Raw genomic sequence first — 15272 nt, forward strand, 5'->3', positions numbered from 1 at the left:
CCAGTCTGGTAGGCAGTTTGGGTTCAGTTGGAAGTTACTCGGCTGTGCCTTCCTCACAGGCAGTCACTATGGCGATGGGAAAATATTGTGAGGTATAGGAATGATGGGAATATGACTCAGAGACTACAGAAAAAGGAATGTTCAAAAACATAACTCCCAGTGGGCACAGAGTACACTTTGCAAAAATATGCACAAATCAAGGATGATAATCTGGTGCTGCTTTGCACCGCTGTGTTTATTGGGGAACATAATTAATAAATAACGAGGCATAGCGCTGCATATTTTCAGCACCTCTATTATCAGGGGGAAACAGAAGCTGGCGGCGAAGGAAATGGCGGTGCTCTGCCCTGCTCCTTCCAGCCCTGCATCTTTCCCCAGGGAACCGCTGTGCAGCTGGAGTTGGGTTTATCAGTAAGGGGCATATTTGGACAGACTCGGTCAAGTCAGCATGCGACTTCCGTGGCCTTTCCAAGAGGGAAGGCTTCTCCTTTCGCTTGCAAAGCCACAGAGGCTTGTGGCAGCCTCTGTATGAAGTTGCCTTTCTCACTGAATTGAGTTGGGATTTGGCCCAAATACAAAGGAAATAGCCCAAGGCAAGAGCCATCCCACAGGGAGACATCCCCTCAGAACATCAGATGAATAAGAACTACCAGGCTAACCCAAACCTTTGCTCTGCCTGGCCCAGTAACAGACGGGCTTCAGTGTGCCACACAACAGGCTTGTCCTCAGGAGAATTTTCTCCCCAATTTTGCTATTTAGTTCCAGAAAGCATGAAAAGTTATATACATATATATTCCTTGTTAAAAATAAAATTCTGCCTCGTGCAGCTCATGATGATTGCATGGCCTGTATTAGTACCCCTCATTCTCCGAACACTTTATGTTTTTGGCCTCAGTAGTACTCTGACGTAGTGAGTTCTCCAAATTAATTATGCATTGTGCAAAGGCTTTTATTTTAATCAAATTTATGTTCCGCCTTTTACTTTGCTTAAGGTCTCTTTATCCTTGAACTCTGAGAAGCGCCAGGTTAACTACTCTCTCTTTTTTTTTTCTCCACATCCCTCTCAAGCTTCCCCTTCAATTTGCTCAAATTCTTCAATCCTTTCTGCCCTGAAGGAGGTGAGAGCTTCCTTCCCCGTGGGTTTCTGGGACCTGTGGAGTTTGAGGGCTGTCCCCAAGCTTCCCCTCCTGACCTGTGAGCTGCTGCTTCTTCATGAGAAATTCAGTGAGCTGAAGGAATCCGCTGTGCCCTTTGATCCTGCTCCCCTGAGCTTTACTATGGGAGGTACAGCGGAGCCCTGAGGCATCAACATGATTATACTGTCTTCTTTTACCTTAAAAATACTGGCCACCAGTATTGTTGCTCAGCAACATGAAACTGTGTATCACTGCTGGCTTCATTAAACTTTAAAAATATTTTTCCTTGCCAACTCAAATAAATAATTGACGATGATTTCAGTGCATATTTAGCACGTCCATTGGAATTCCAGTAAGTAGGTAAAACAGTTTTTCTATATCTAGAATTAAGAAGAAATACCTAATACTGGCTGTAAAATAAAATGAATAGCTGAAAAATACTTGCTCTTACATAGCAATTTGTAAATTGCTCAAAGAAGCTGTACCAAATAAACGTCAAAAGGCTGTATTTATTTCTTTACTGAACACACTGCACCTTCTTTTTTGCAAAGATCATTAAATCTTATTGTATAGTTTCCTACTAGAAAATACTACAACGACTGATCCTTGAACTTCTTTATTATACACATATTTGCTAATATAGGCAATTGAAGGCATTAAATATGCATAAATAGAGAAGAATAGATTTCAACATATATATTTTCTGGTTGAGTAATAGTATTTGGGGTTATTAAAAGGGAATAAGCTGTAAAACTCAAGTGTACTTTTCATCAACTAACTGATGGATTGCTTATTATTCACCTCTAGCGTGGGTCCCAGCTAAAATAAATTGCTGCAATCCTTATCACCAGAATTTTTTCTATTATCTGCGTGAAGTCGCAGTTTTATCTAATTGGTGGCATTACCAGAACATTTTTCTGCAAATATAGAAGCATCTTGGTAAATGCAATTGCTACTTTAATCCGTGAGAGGCGTGTTTAGATGCCTATCTGCGAGCAGAACAGAGAGAACCTGAGCTAGGGAGCTCCGGAGATCTCCAATCTAAATGACTGCCAAAATAAACATGACTGGAGATAGAGGGATTAATCCTGTAATCCTTGCTTAAGCAAAATTCCTGCTATCTTCAGTGAGATTCTCATGGGGAACAGCTGTAGAAATTGGCCTAAATGAAGCAGAAATGGGAACGGCCAAATTCTGCCTCAGGGTGTGTGCGTGTGACTTGTGTAAAACCTGAAGTGTGAAGCCCCGGGCCTGGGATAATCAGCACATAAATTCCCACCAATCTCTACAGTGCCAAGTCTTTACTGGGTATAAATACCAGGCACATCCTTACCCCCATAGGGAAATATTTCTATCCAAGCTTCACTAAGAAGGGAAAAAATAAGTGCAAACTGAAACTAACATTCAGAAATGAAATGTGCATTTTATTAAAAAGTGTCTTAACCAATCCTAGAGGGTTTTGGAGCATTTGTCTTCACTGAACTCAAAGTTATTGCCCCCATTTTCCAGCTGGGATGGAAAACCAACATGCAAAGTTAAGTGATTTTCCACAGACCACACAGCAAGTGATTAGCATCATGGGGACAAATTAATCTTGGGTGTAAATCCATAAAGATTAATGGAGCTCTAACAGGGATTAATTTGGCCCATCATCTCTAAGGATAGCAAAACCAATTAGGTGATGTCATTAATCTTCTGGTTAGTACAGGACTGTTTCTTAAACAATACTGAAAGAAAGGCAATAGAACAGGAATGACCAAAGGATCCACTAAAATAGATGAATTGGCTATTCCTTGGCAGAGGATTCACAGCAGGAACCTTAAATCGTGACAGCAGCTCTGATGTGCCCTCAGGCTCCCATCTCAACTAAGACGCTCTACTTCAATCATTTATTTGAGGATTGGAGAGTCATCCCAGGTTTCACTCACTGATTAGGTTTTAGTCTTTTCTTAGGGCAAGACTTCCATGAAACTGATTTGGAGTCAAATGTATTTATTATGGCCCTGAGATCTTCAAATCTTTGGAAAATACGAGGTGGTTAATGTCCTATGGAAAGTAGTACTTGAAAGATTCATAAATTTTAAAACTTCTACTTTTGATCTGGCAAAAAGTGTAATATCCTATTCGAAATAAGTCTATAAGAAGGAAGTATTGCAAAATCTGTATAATTGACGTTCTGAGATTTGGAAAAAAAAACATTTCCTTATTCATTGGTTGGGACGATACAAAATTTCCCATCTTAAATACTGAAGGTATTCCTAATGTTTACAAAAGGATCAAAACTGGCCCACAGCAGAGAATGATCTTTCTTCCATTTGCCTCAGAAATTTTATTCTAAACAACAGTTAAATTAGATAGAAAGTTTTTTTGTTATGGAGTAATGCCCAGCTATAACAAATGCATACAAAGCAGAGATATGTGAACGAAAACTATGGCTTGCAGACCATAGTTGATGGAATTTATGGAAAAAGAACATCTGTGTCATTGGCAAGGACTAGTGTGAGGACGTTGAATAGGAGATAGAGAATTTGTGCCCAAAAGTTGTGTGCATTACCTAATAGGCCTGGTAAAAATGTTCCACTGGGATTTTGAAAGAAAAACTTGGCAACAGTGAGATCATTAAAGCTCTACTGCATGGAAGCACTCATTCAAAATGCAATAATATGTAGTGAGGTTTTAATTGTTATTAGGAGAAAAAATATTCTAGCTCTAATAGGGATCTTTCCATCAGTAGTTCTGCCTGAGTAAGAGTTTCATGGCTGAGATTTCATAATTGGTGAAATAACTTAAAACTCCTTTCATGAGGATGTTCTTGGACAAATTAAAACCTCTTTCCTAATTTTATATAACGTAGGAGTTCAAACGAGGTGACATGCTCAGGCTGATAGTATGGCTCCATTCAGGAGGGAGGACGTCACGATGCTCCCTTGTCCTGCAGGAGGGTAGCAAGGCTTTTTGGAGCAGGGCTTTTCAGCTTCCTCCCCACCCCAGTCCTCTGAGCACTTTTGAGGAATGTAATGGCACACTGTTGAGTCCATCTATGAACAAAGGATGCTAAAAAAAGACATGGAGTAAGCACCTAATCAGAATATGAAAGAAACTTGAATTTTGGCAGGGTGAGTTGAGTATAGAAGATGGAGTGGGATGGACGTGTTTCTGAGTCAGCGACAATACTATGTCAGCACTTAGGAGTAGGTATTTCTAAATGCCGATGCTCATAAGCCTAGAAATTGTGATGTGAAAATTTCATCAGCCAAAAATAGTAAATAAATGTACCAGGGAGTGTTCCTACATACTATCACCTATGTTTTAGAAGGGCAATGAAAATAACAGGAGGTGTGCTTAAGAAAAAGCTGTCAAATTAGGCCTATAATATATAAAAGCATAAAAGAACATCCGTTTTAATATCTTCCTTTGACAGATGGATCTAAAGAAATACTCTGAAAAATGCCTTAACACAAGCTTATGTTTCCAGAAGGCCTTTCAGACTGTAAAATGAAAATGTTTCTATCTCACTGTTGATTTCTGACAACTGTATTCAGTGATTATTAGAGGAAGAAATGACGAAAATATACTTTTTTCATAAGGGGCTATTATATTGAACATTAAAATTTCTAGGCAAAAATAAAGTTCTGACTATAGTAGTTCAGTAGATTAGCTAGCTTAATACTAGTTTTCCTTTTAAAAAACGGACCAGCTTTGTCATTAGTGATTAGGGCAAATGGGTAGTGACCATGTCACTGTTTATCCAGCCTTTCTAATGTGCAATATGCCTTCAGCACAGTGCTTCAAGCACAAGGCTATGTAAAACCAGACAGTACATGTAAAACTGTGCAAAACGTATGCAAAACAAGTGCAGTAAATGGAAATCAGTTCCTGCTTTCAGCTCTGATATGACCTGGGTAGGAGCTGGGTGCAGGTACCTTATCTGATCTTCTGCAGCTAACGTTTGTTGTAGAAACAATACAGCAACCAACACAGCATCACAGATATTAGCTCCATGCAAATAAGTTTACAGTAACAATGGTATTTAGTGTTAAGAGGGAAAAAAATATATCCTTTAGTGCTGTACTTAACACCACAGTAAAAATACCTGACATTCAAATACAAGTTATTTCATCAAAAATAACTCCCCACAAACAATTACAGCCTAACTTCATATAGCCTAGTTCATATTTCTTTGTTTCCCTACTTAAAACACGTGTGTCAGAAATAATTTATGAAGGATGATATGTGCATATTCATAGCAATTACTGCTTCACAAGTCCACCTGCAGTAAAGCTGAAAGATCTTGGAGAATAACAGTAAGAAAAGTAGTGATGGCAACTGATTCTGGGCACTGTGGAGCACAGTGAAGCCCAGACTTTGTCCTGTAAACACTGTATTAACTGCTGATCATCTGATTGGTACAGTGACTGCTGATTTTGTTAGCAATTAGCTCTGGTTCTGTTTTAAGAACAGAGTAACAGGCATCCCGAAATGCATGTATCTATGGAAAACCTTTTATGTTCTACTTTGGATATATTTGATGCTATTCAGGGGTTTACTGGGCTCTTTATTCCAGACTGCAAACACAATAATGGAAACATTTATTCACTGGATTGCAGACACATTTAGTGCTATATATGGATTGTGGACACAAGTGAAAAAGTTGGCTTCCATCACCAGAGATATGTCATCTTACACTCAGAGTAAGAGAACAGACTCTGTGTAAGTATGTGAAATCTTCATGGTCATTTTCACATTTCCATTTTACTTCATATTTACATGAAATTAGCAGCAAATTAACTCCTCACCACGTCCTTGCTAAGAAGTGACAGCTCCAGCTGTGGTGGCAGCTTGCCCTCTTCACTTGCTACCATCTCACAGTATTCAGTGACACCCCAAGGAATGTAAAAAACTTCATTTCTACCAGCAAGCATCCCTTAAAATGTTTTGGAAGATGATACTGGTCCAAAGCAGATGGTACAGTTGCCATCTCCCCGTGAAGAGTACCACCTCAAGCCCCATTTTGGAGGGAACACAGGTGCAGCACTGCATGTCCAAGGGGACTAAAAGGACCCCTCTCGCAGAAAACAGAATATTGGTGCCCCAGCAAGTCAAGCCAGACAGAGCCCCCTTGCTCCGAGCACGCTCCGGCTGTGCTCAAGGGTTAAATAGGAAGGCGAGACAGGCCGAGGTACATCCCACAGAATCAGTGTCCTGAGAGCATGAGCAGCTGGTTAATCTGATTGAAGGAGATGGAAAAACATCTTGAGGATGACATGGCGGGGGGGAGAAGACAAGTGTGCAGTAAAAGCCAGAGAAGTGCCTGCGTGCACGCATGGCTCAGTGTCAATACCAGAACATGTGCAGGAGGCAACCCAGTGTGATTGTTCCCTGCACAGCTTCATGGTACCCACCAAAAGCCACTGTTCCCACCTCCCCCAGGTTCCCAGCACTCTGGAAGTTCCCTTCCCACACATGCTGGGCAACGTGAACTCTGACGGTTTGGTTAAAAGTGATATCATTTATCCACATCCAGCTATCTTATCTCTATATTTTGAACAAAGATGAGCCCATGAGGATGGATTCCTCACTCAATCTGTTATAGACTGTGGGCAATATATGACCTAGGATCTTCTCAAAGATTTTTGTTAGAAAGGAAAAATAACTGCTCTTCCACAAGACCTGGCATTTCAACCTCTCAGACGGAGAGTTTCAGGATGGACAGCTTCAGAGATCTCACTGTACTTCTGTCTTTCAGTAGCTCCTGGATGTCTGACACAGCCCTACGCCTGCCTTGTGCCAGCATGAGGTGTCTTGGCTCCTTAACGGATCTCCTCCATCAGCAGCATGCATGAGTCTATTCCACAAAAGCAGGCATAACCCTTTTGTAAAGCTGTTTCTGAACAAAGCAGCCAGCTCCAAAAGCATCTTTCTACCTGGGCTGTCTCAGCTGCTCACAGTTAATGAGTGACAAGCTATGTATTACAGCGATGGGGCTGTCGGAAGGGCTTTTGAACCTGTTCTGGCTGTGCAGAGCCCAGGACTGATACATGCATAATTCAGAGAAAGCCGTTGGTCTGTGATGCCAATTGCCGGACTCGGGCCGCTTTGTGGGATGGAGCGCTGTGAAGGGAAGGACTGCTGAGGGCATTGGCATCCTACAGCAATCGCTGACAACATCTGCATCCCACAGTCACCGCCACATGCAAAAAGCAGTCCCTGCACCCTGCTATGGGAGAGCTGGTATTTCTGGGGCTGGGGAGAAATGCAACACATTCATCTCTTTTAAATCTGGTTTTGGGGTATGCTGACAAGCTGTACGATGCAGGGGAAAAGACAGTACAGCTATTTAATCTACGTAGATTAGTCTCTGCATGGATTCCAATCCTGGATTTTCTTGGCTAGATCTCAGGATGGAGATTACTTTTGTTAGCTAATGAGTAACATAAAAAGATCTACAAGTCTACTACTTAGGAAAATGAAATATATTTAAAAGAAGTTGTTTTGATTGCTTATCTTGTTTTTTTCCTTACTGACTGAAAGTACAGTTATGTATAATCTCAAGCTAGTAAGCAACAAATCCTTTCTCATTAAAGAAACTTAAACCATTAATGGCATTATAGCTTGCTTTAAATTTGTAGTCCTTTTTTTACTGCCACCTGTTTATTTTCCAGACTGTACTGAAGGAAAAGGAAAGCTATTTTCTGTCCTAAACTCACACTAAACATTTACCATGAACAGCTAATACTTAAAAATAAAGAAGTTTATGAGGTCTTCAGAGCTCAGCACTGAGTCAGAATGATTTTTCTTACTGTAGTATGATATTTAAAATCAGGCAATACAGAAACAGATGCTATCTTACCATTTCATATCCAGACCACAGAAAACATCATTACAGTAACCCTGTCTACTTAGCACCGAGCCACCATCACACTTAAGGAAAATTAATTACTTTGCAGACGGAGTTAAAATCCCAACTGTTATAAAATACATGGTAATCCTCATATCAATGGCAATGTGGAATTAAGTAATGGAAGAAACGAGTGACCTGCACAGAACTCTGGTGCTCCGCTGTGGTCTGCCTGGGACGGTTCCTCGGGGATGGACTTCATGTTCCTCAGCGGTGCCCCTGAAGCAGCTGGTGGGCTATGTCCAGGACTCAAAGGGCTCTGCATGAGAGGCAGCTGGGTGCCTTATCTTCTTTTTATTTATGTGAAGGTTACAATGGCAGCAGACAGCAATGCATAGACACTAAATTAATTAAGCTGTTTTTAAGCCACAGCATTAAGGTGATGTCATAAGAACCCGCTTAGGATAGCAAGGTCACTGGAAAGGGAGAGTACACCTCCTGAAATAAAAGAATTTGTAATTTGGAGGACTTGTGTTGGAAGCCTTGTGTGGACTTGTCAAACTGCTTGTTTTCCACACCTGGCACCACCTGGAGAAGTGCCTTTTCTGTCCATTGAAGATCATCTCTGATTTAAGCAGGAGAAAAGCTGCTACAGCTGCCCTAGCTGTGAGCAACTCATATTATATACTCAGAAATGCATAAATTAGATATATTTGGAAACACACAGAACTGGGAAAATGTTTTGATGCAAGATAACGCAGTTCATATAATTTATGCCAGACTGAATTTGTGTTTGCTTACAAGCATGCTCAGAGAGGCACATGTTGGCAACCAGAAATCTGCTCCGCGTTCAACTTGCATTGACATGGTATTGCATTGATAGTTTATGCTGTACAACTGAGCCTGAGATTTTTTCTCTATTTCCTAAGAAACTAGTTTCATAAAAATGCAGAACAGCAACAATTGGTTTTGAGTTTCTTCATAGCCTTACACACACACACGCACACAAAATTCAGGTGACTCTAACAGAAGAAATAAAACAGATGCTGATGCATTGCAAGCTCTTAATGATGCTATTGCTTCATCGTGAAATATTTCTACCAGGAAATGTTGAGCATCTGAACTGTAGCCATAATCCTCTCACACAGAAGCCTTTTCTACAGCTCATAGAGAGTAAGTACAAGCCTGTGTCTTCAGCATTAATGGAATCAGCTGAAGTGAGTAATGCTTTGTGTATCCTAAGGCTGTGATCCTATAAACGTGGTAAAAAGATGGCAGTGTTGTTTTTTCTAAGCAGTCAGTCCCACATGAGGTGAAGTGAGTCAGAGCTTTGGAGATGGACGGGCAGCTCTCAGAAAGGAGCTTTTGTTCCTCGTCTCCAGTCTCTAACAGTCACAGGGAAATCGTCTCTACCATCTACCTATTAGCATCAGCATCACTAGGGCTGTTTGTGTGAGAAGCACTTATGAATATAAGCAAAGGTCACACAAGGAGACTCTTAAATCAGGGTCTTTTTTTTCTTACCAAGCTTAAAATGACCACACTGGTGTCCCACCACTGCCTCCCATAAGGAAAAGCCAGAGGACTGCTAGAGACACAGATGGGGATCAATTTGTCACTGAGAGCTTTACAGTAACAACTATTTATCCTCATCTGCAGTATTCACACAAACAACTGAAGAGAAACAATTCTATTCACTACATGGCAGTCTCCTACCCTTTCTTTCCCTGATAGCTGTTACTTGTAATTGCAGCAAGAATAATATCCTGAGGGCTTTATGCTGATCTGCTGGATTTGAACATCAGCCTCTCAATTTACAGCCTCCACATCCCCCACCGCCAGACGAGTACACACGGCTTCTGCCATCCAATAAACCTTTATGAAACAAGCTTAGACCTGCGTAGATTTTACCACCCATTTCATACAAGGAATTGAATGTAAAATCCACCCGGTAATCATGCAAACCCGGAAGGCAGATGAAATAGCTCTGTTCGCTCTCGATGCCACGGGGCACATTTTGTCCTGATTTGTGCGTGATCCAGCAGCGCTGCAGGCAGCGAGCTGTACGGGCTCTGAATCCGGGCAGCGCCTGCCAAAGAGCGGATGCGCTCTCTTAAGCGTTCCTTCTTGTAGCATCGCAGCATTTCTGAGCGCTCGGAGGTTATGTGCTGGCTGTGCTTCAATGGCGCGGAAAAGCACTTCCCATTCAAAGTGAATAGTCTTCAAAGTAATAGAGAAAATTGTTAAGTGCTGTCAACGGAGACATCTTTGCTTTTTTGTAGATGCGTTAATGGAATGCTCTGCCACAAATCATAAGAGGTTTGCAGCCCGTTACTTCCAAATGGTGAATATAATGATAAAAACAAATATTGTGTTAGCCACTGGTTTCCGTATTGGGCTAAATTATCGGATTAAATCATGATCTACAGAGCTGAAGTCAAAGGATTTTGCCCAGAGCAACAATTAGGATATCAGAAGATGTGACTCATCTCCCTGATCCCCACCAGGGAGCTGAGGCGAAGCATGGGAGCCGGGGGGTGACAGCACAAAGGGTGCCTGAGCACCCCCATTCTACCCATCATGTGAGTACCTGCGTTGGAAGAATGAACTACTTCTACATGGACACACACACACAAATACACATACATATATATATATATATGTCTGTAGGCCCTGCTGCTGCCCAGCCAAGCCAAGATGAGCCCTGCCCATCCGTTCAAGGAAGCCCAGCGTTGCTCCATATGGATTTTTAGTGGCTCCTATGTAGTGCTTCACAGTTTTCTCAAGGTAAAAGGCAAAAGAAACGTAGACACTGCAGCTAAAAATAGCCAGTTATGTCCTCGATGATTCATCTGTTGGTGGGGAGTACCCATAAGTGCCTCTATCTAAACAGTCTGTTCTCTGGCTCAGTATCTCCCGTGCCAGCTTGTATACGTCTCTCCAGTCTTGCTCAGTCTGTTTTCCTATGGGTTATATCTTCTTTAGCTAGATATATTAGGACAGTCTATTTATCTCCCTCCATGGCAGCAAGATCCAAGCATGACTTCCTCCCGCTCTAGGAATTTCATAAATAAATCACTGTCTACTATTTCCCTGGGACCATGCAGCCTTACAAAAAAAAAAAAAAAAAAAAAAAACAAACCAAAACAAACAAAACAAAAAACCACCAAGGAATCATCCCTTTCTCAGGTTAGATATGTTGGAACAACAACAGAAACAGGAATAGGCCATTAAACTTCAGTGGCAGACCTCTTTGCATTCTCCTGATTTATGCAAGTAATAAATAATTGTGCTGAATGACTTCTTGAGGTACAGATAATTCTGTGAGAGAAAGAAGGCTTCCTGTGATTTAACTCTCCATCCCCCATACAAGTACTCTCAGGGTGATGACCAGGACTTAAATCACAGTCCAGTAAATTGCTGCGGATTGGGAGAAAATGAAATTGGGCCCTTTGGTGACATCCTTTTAGTGCAAGTGACTGTTTATGAATGTATAATTGAGCTCATTGATAGGCATTTTGAACCTGAAATGGGCTCTGTTTGGAGCTGTTGGGTTTTTTTATTACCTGTTACAATATCACCATATTTCTGAAACTATGTTTTTTATAAGCCAGCTCTGCCCATCACTAACAACCTTAGGAAGAATGAGGGGAAAGGATGCTTCTTCAGTTGCACTATGGGCTTCTTCATGTCTGCCCCAACGCAAAGGGCAGGTGAATCAGAGGTTGTTTAGTTGAGAGAGCAGGGCAATGACTGTACATTGATGTTACTGACCTAAGTGCCAAACACAGAGGAGCCAAAACTTGCTTCTCCTCCAGAGCATCCCTCTAGCTGTGCACGGCTGAGCCAGGTCTTTCCTGGGATTGAAACCATCACTTGCTACTTGGTGTGCCCACGAATGCCAGCTCCAGAGGGAACGAATCTGGCATGCTGTGATTAATGTCTATGTACTCCTTTTTTTCTTCTAATGGGATCCCATGTTTGGCATATTTTATCTTTGGATGCAGTGATTCACTCCTAACTAATAAAAGACAGCTGGTTTGATTTTTTTGCTACTAAGGGTCAGTTTGTGATGTATTTAACTTGAAGTAGGATAACTGGGGAATAATAAATAAAACCTTTGAGTAGTGATACTTAGTTACTGAATAGTTAATCTCTCAGTTTAGACAAGACATGTAACCAGATTTTAATGTCAATATTTACATTTTTTTTTGAAACAAAATAGTATTTTCTTGATACATTCGCTGATATTATTTGGCAGTCACCTTTCTTATTTTTCTCTGTAGACACAATCTGTCTTTGTTATGAAATGTCGTTACCACTGATGAAGGTAATGATTTCTTTAGCCAGTCTGCACATAATTCTATGTGTCCTTATTGGAGCACAACAAGAGATACCAGCATATTTGTCTTTCCGTTTGTAAAAGTTTCCCCAAACACTTTCCCTTCCAACAGCACGTGCCTTATCCATGCTGTACATGCTTAGACTACACACATCACGTTAGTAAGGCAACATCGACGAACTTGTGATTTATCCCTGTTTTCCCTCAAGAGTCGGGCAGGCACAGTTCCACATTCGAAGAGGAAAGCTGCTGGCTCCCAGCAGCCAAAAAGCACAGCAAGACTCATGTGCTGTGGCTCCCTCTGAATGAGTAAGCAGCTGAAAATAATACCGCTTACATTTTCTTTGGCGATAGGTGTTATAGACAATATCTATCTTCATTTCAAATTTTCTGTGAACCAACTAGTGCGAGATCACAGCTAACATAACTGGGATACAGACTGCAGTTTGTAGTGCTGTAGTTTATAGTGCTTCATCTCCGACGGACCAGTTTGAAATACTGATAAATTCATCCATGAGATACTCTGCTCTCTTCTGCCTAGCAGTGGATTTTGCAGCTTTTGTTTCTCTTTTCATGAAATCTGATCCCAACTCGGTCCCACTCTCAATGCTCCTCACCATCAGGCAAGGCATTAATCTCTAGACTGTGTCCTAGATCCATTCCTGGAAAAGCAATGGAAGTAGGTACCAACGATATTTTTCAGTTCAACCAGTACATGTCATAAAGATTGCATTTGTGCAAGACACAACAGGACAAAGATACTTTTTTCAGTTGATGAGGTTTGGATCAAACAATTTAAAAGGAAAATAATAGATGAGATCTTAAGATTTTAGGAACCTAAGTTCAGTCCTAACAGTAAATTCAAGCTGAGCTCCCTCAAACCAATGGAAAGATTTGAACAAAGAATGAGGCATACTCAGGGTGGGTGAGTATTTCCAGATGGGACTGTAAACTACCTCCAGGCATCTTGCAACTGCTAATTTCATTTCTGCTTGCAGCAATGACACATAGCACTATTTAATGGCCTTCGGGGCCATTCGGGAGTTCATGCTTATTCAGCGGTGAGCACTCGGAGTACATCTCCTGCAAGAGACACCCCGGGATTGATTTCCAAGTGGTGGAGTAGCAGACTGTCCCACGGGAGGGCATTAGGAGGAAAGGGCATCAGCTGGGAAGAGAAACAGAGACCCAAACAACTCCAATAGAAAAGAACAGAACTAGAAAACATCTCTGAATTGGGCCCTTCAATCTGGATTATTAACAGCAGCAGAATGGGTCTACCAGGGACCTTCATTGCCCTGTTCCCCTACATGAACTCTCTAAACTCTGATCTCTGAAGCTCATGTAAGAGTTTTGACATTTACAGTAAATGAAAAATCATTTTTCTGATTGCTGCTCCATGTCTAGCACTTTTGCAGTAAGCTCTTTGCAAATAGAGAAGATAATGATTGGGTGCACTTTTATATAATTGTTAAGTGAATAAGTGACTTCCCGGGCATCTTTATTTCCTCCCTTTCCAGAAAAAGAAAAAAACTCTAACAGCCTTGTAAAAGTTGGACTTTTTTCCAGCTGTCCTCAAACACAGGTAGTGCAGGCTAGCACACAGGGCAGAAGGAGCAGCAACGCCTTGCATGGCTGACAAGCCAAGTAGGGCTGGAGCTTGGCAGAGGACCAGCAGTCCTTCCCCTGCGCAGCCACATGGCACCGCTAGGAAAAAACTCAAGGTCTGTCGTGGAGGGTCTAGTACTGATTTTGACACCGCTTCCTAAATGCTTCTCCACACCATCTGGTCACAGCATCCCAGCCCAGTTAGTTAGGATGCCCTCTGCTAGAGGATGTGAATCCTCTCAGGAAGCTGTAGGATAAGCACCAGTGCTTATCTGCTCAGCAGTGTCAGGACTCAGGCATTTGTGGATACAAGTTGGGCTGAAAGGTCTGAGCTGGCACTTCTATTGGAGCTCCAGGGCTCAGGACAGGATTTGAGACTCAGGTACCCAAACCTTTGCTCCTTCCTGGGAACCCGAGCTCTCTGTGGGCCTGGAGTGGTTTAGCAGCCTGTGATTCACTCATGAACCATGAAAGACCTCAGAGGCTAAATTCCAGCCATCCTGTGAGATCCAGGTTGGGACATGGGCCAGCTGGGCCGCCTGGTGCAAGGTATAAGTATCTTTAAAAACGGGCTTCTGTCCTTATTCAGGGAAACCTTTCTTTCGTTTCACGTATTTTATAACTGAGTAACGGCTCAAAAAACCCCAAACAAAACCGAAATAAGGATTGGATTCATTAACTATTAATCCTATTCATTAATAGTATTTCTACAGTAGCATTTACTTGCATGAAACCTCACCACAAATGAAAATACATCCCTCCTTCACATATCTTACAAGTTCATTTATATGCAACGTGGCTTGTCAAGAGATGGCAAACAAAAGACCTGGGAGGAAGAGGATTTACTCTGAATAAGCCGATAGCTACAAATGATTCTGAATCATATCGGAATTAAGTGACTTAGTGCCACTAATGCCACTGGCACTGCTGCTAGCCTTGACACTGGTGAGGGACTTAATCTAAGAGGCTCTTTTGATTTCTCAAAGGCTCCTAATGGTTAATTTTCTATTCCTTTTCCTTTTTTTATTCCTCCTTCTTTAGGACTTGTCAGACAAAAAGGCTGATGTGTGAAAGGATCTAATCTAGGCTATGTTTAGGTTATGACAGGCAGGAGATGGTGGAACAAAAGAGGACCAGGACAGAAAAAATATCTTGCAGTTTGGTTGATCCACTAATATTTGCTAATTGCAACAAATATGATACAGCACAGATGCTTCTAATGAGCTTATATAAAGCATTTTAATGGGATGCTGTCAAGTTAAACATTATGTTTAAAAATATAAATATATTTAATAATTCCGTATTAAAACAGAATGAAGTTTGAATACCCAATTAATTTTCCCCTTTT

General features: G+C 41.4%; 1 protein-coding gene across 3 annotated transcripts in view; it reads right to left on the reverse strand.

The window, feature by feature from the left end:
* Positions 1-15272, reverse strand: part of EML1 (EMAP like 1) — a 127924-nt gene that overhangs the window by 96290 nt on the left and 16362 nt on the right. Inside the window, exon 1 of one of the 3 annotated variants that reach the window (XM_074149687.1) lies at positions 8173-8299. The exons of the other annotated variants lie outside the window; for them this stretch is intronic. Within the exon in view, the coding sequence (XP_074005788.1) occupies positions 8173-8299 (127 nt within the window). Of the gene's footprint in view, positions 1-8172; positions 8300-15272 lie in introns of those variants that run through there. 3 annotated transcript variants of the gene reach the window in all.

This window comes from Numenius arquata, chromosome 6, assembly GCF_964106895.1.
Source record: "Numenius arquata chromosome 6, bNumArq3.hap1.1, whole genome shotgun sequence".
Taxonomy (NCBI): Eukaryota; Metazoa; Chordata; class Aves; order Charadriiformes; family Scolopacidae; genus Numenius; species Numenius arquata.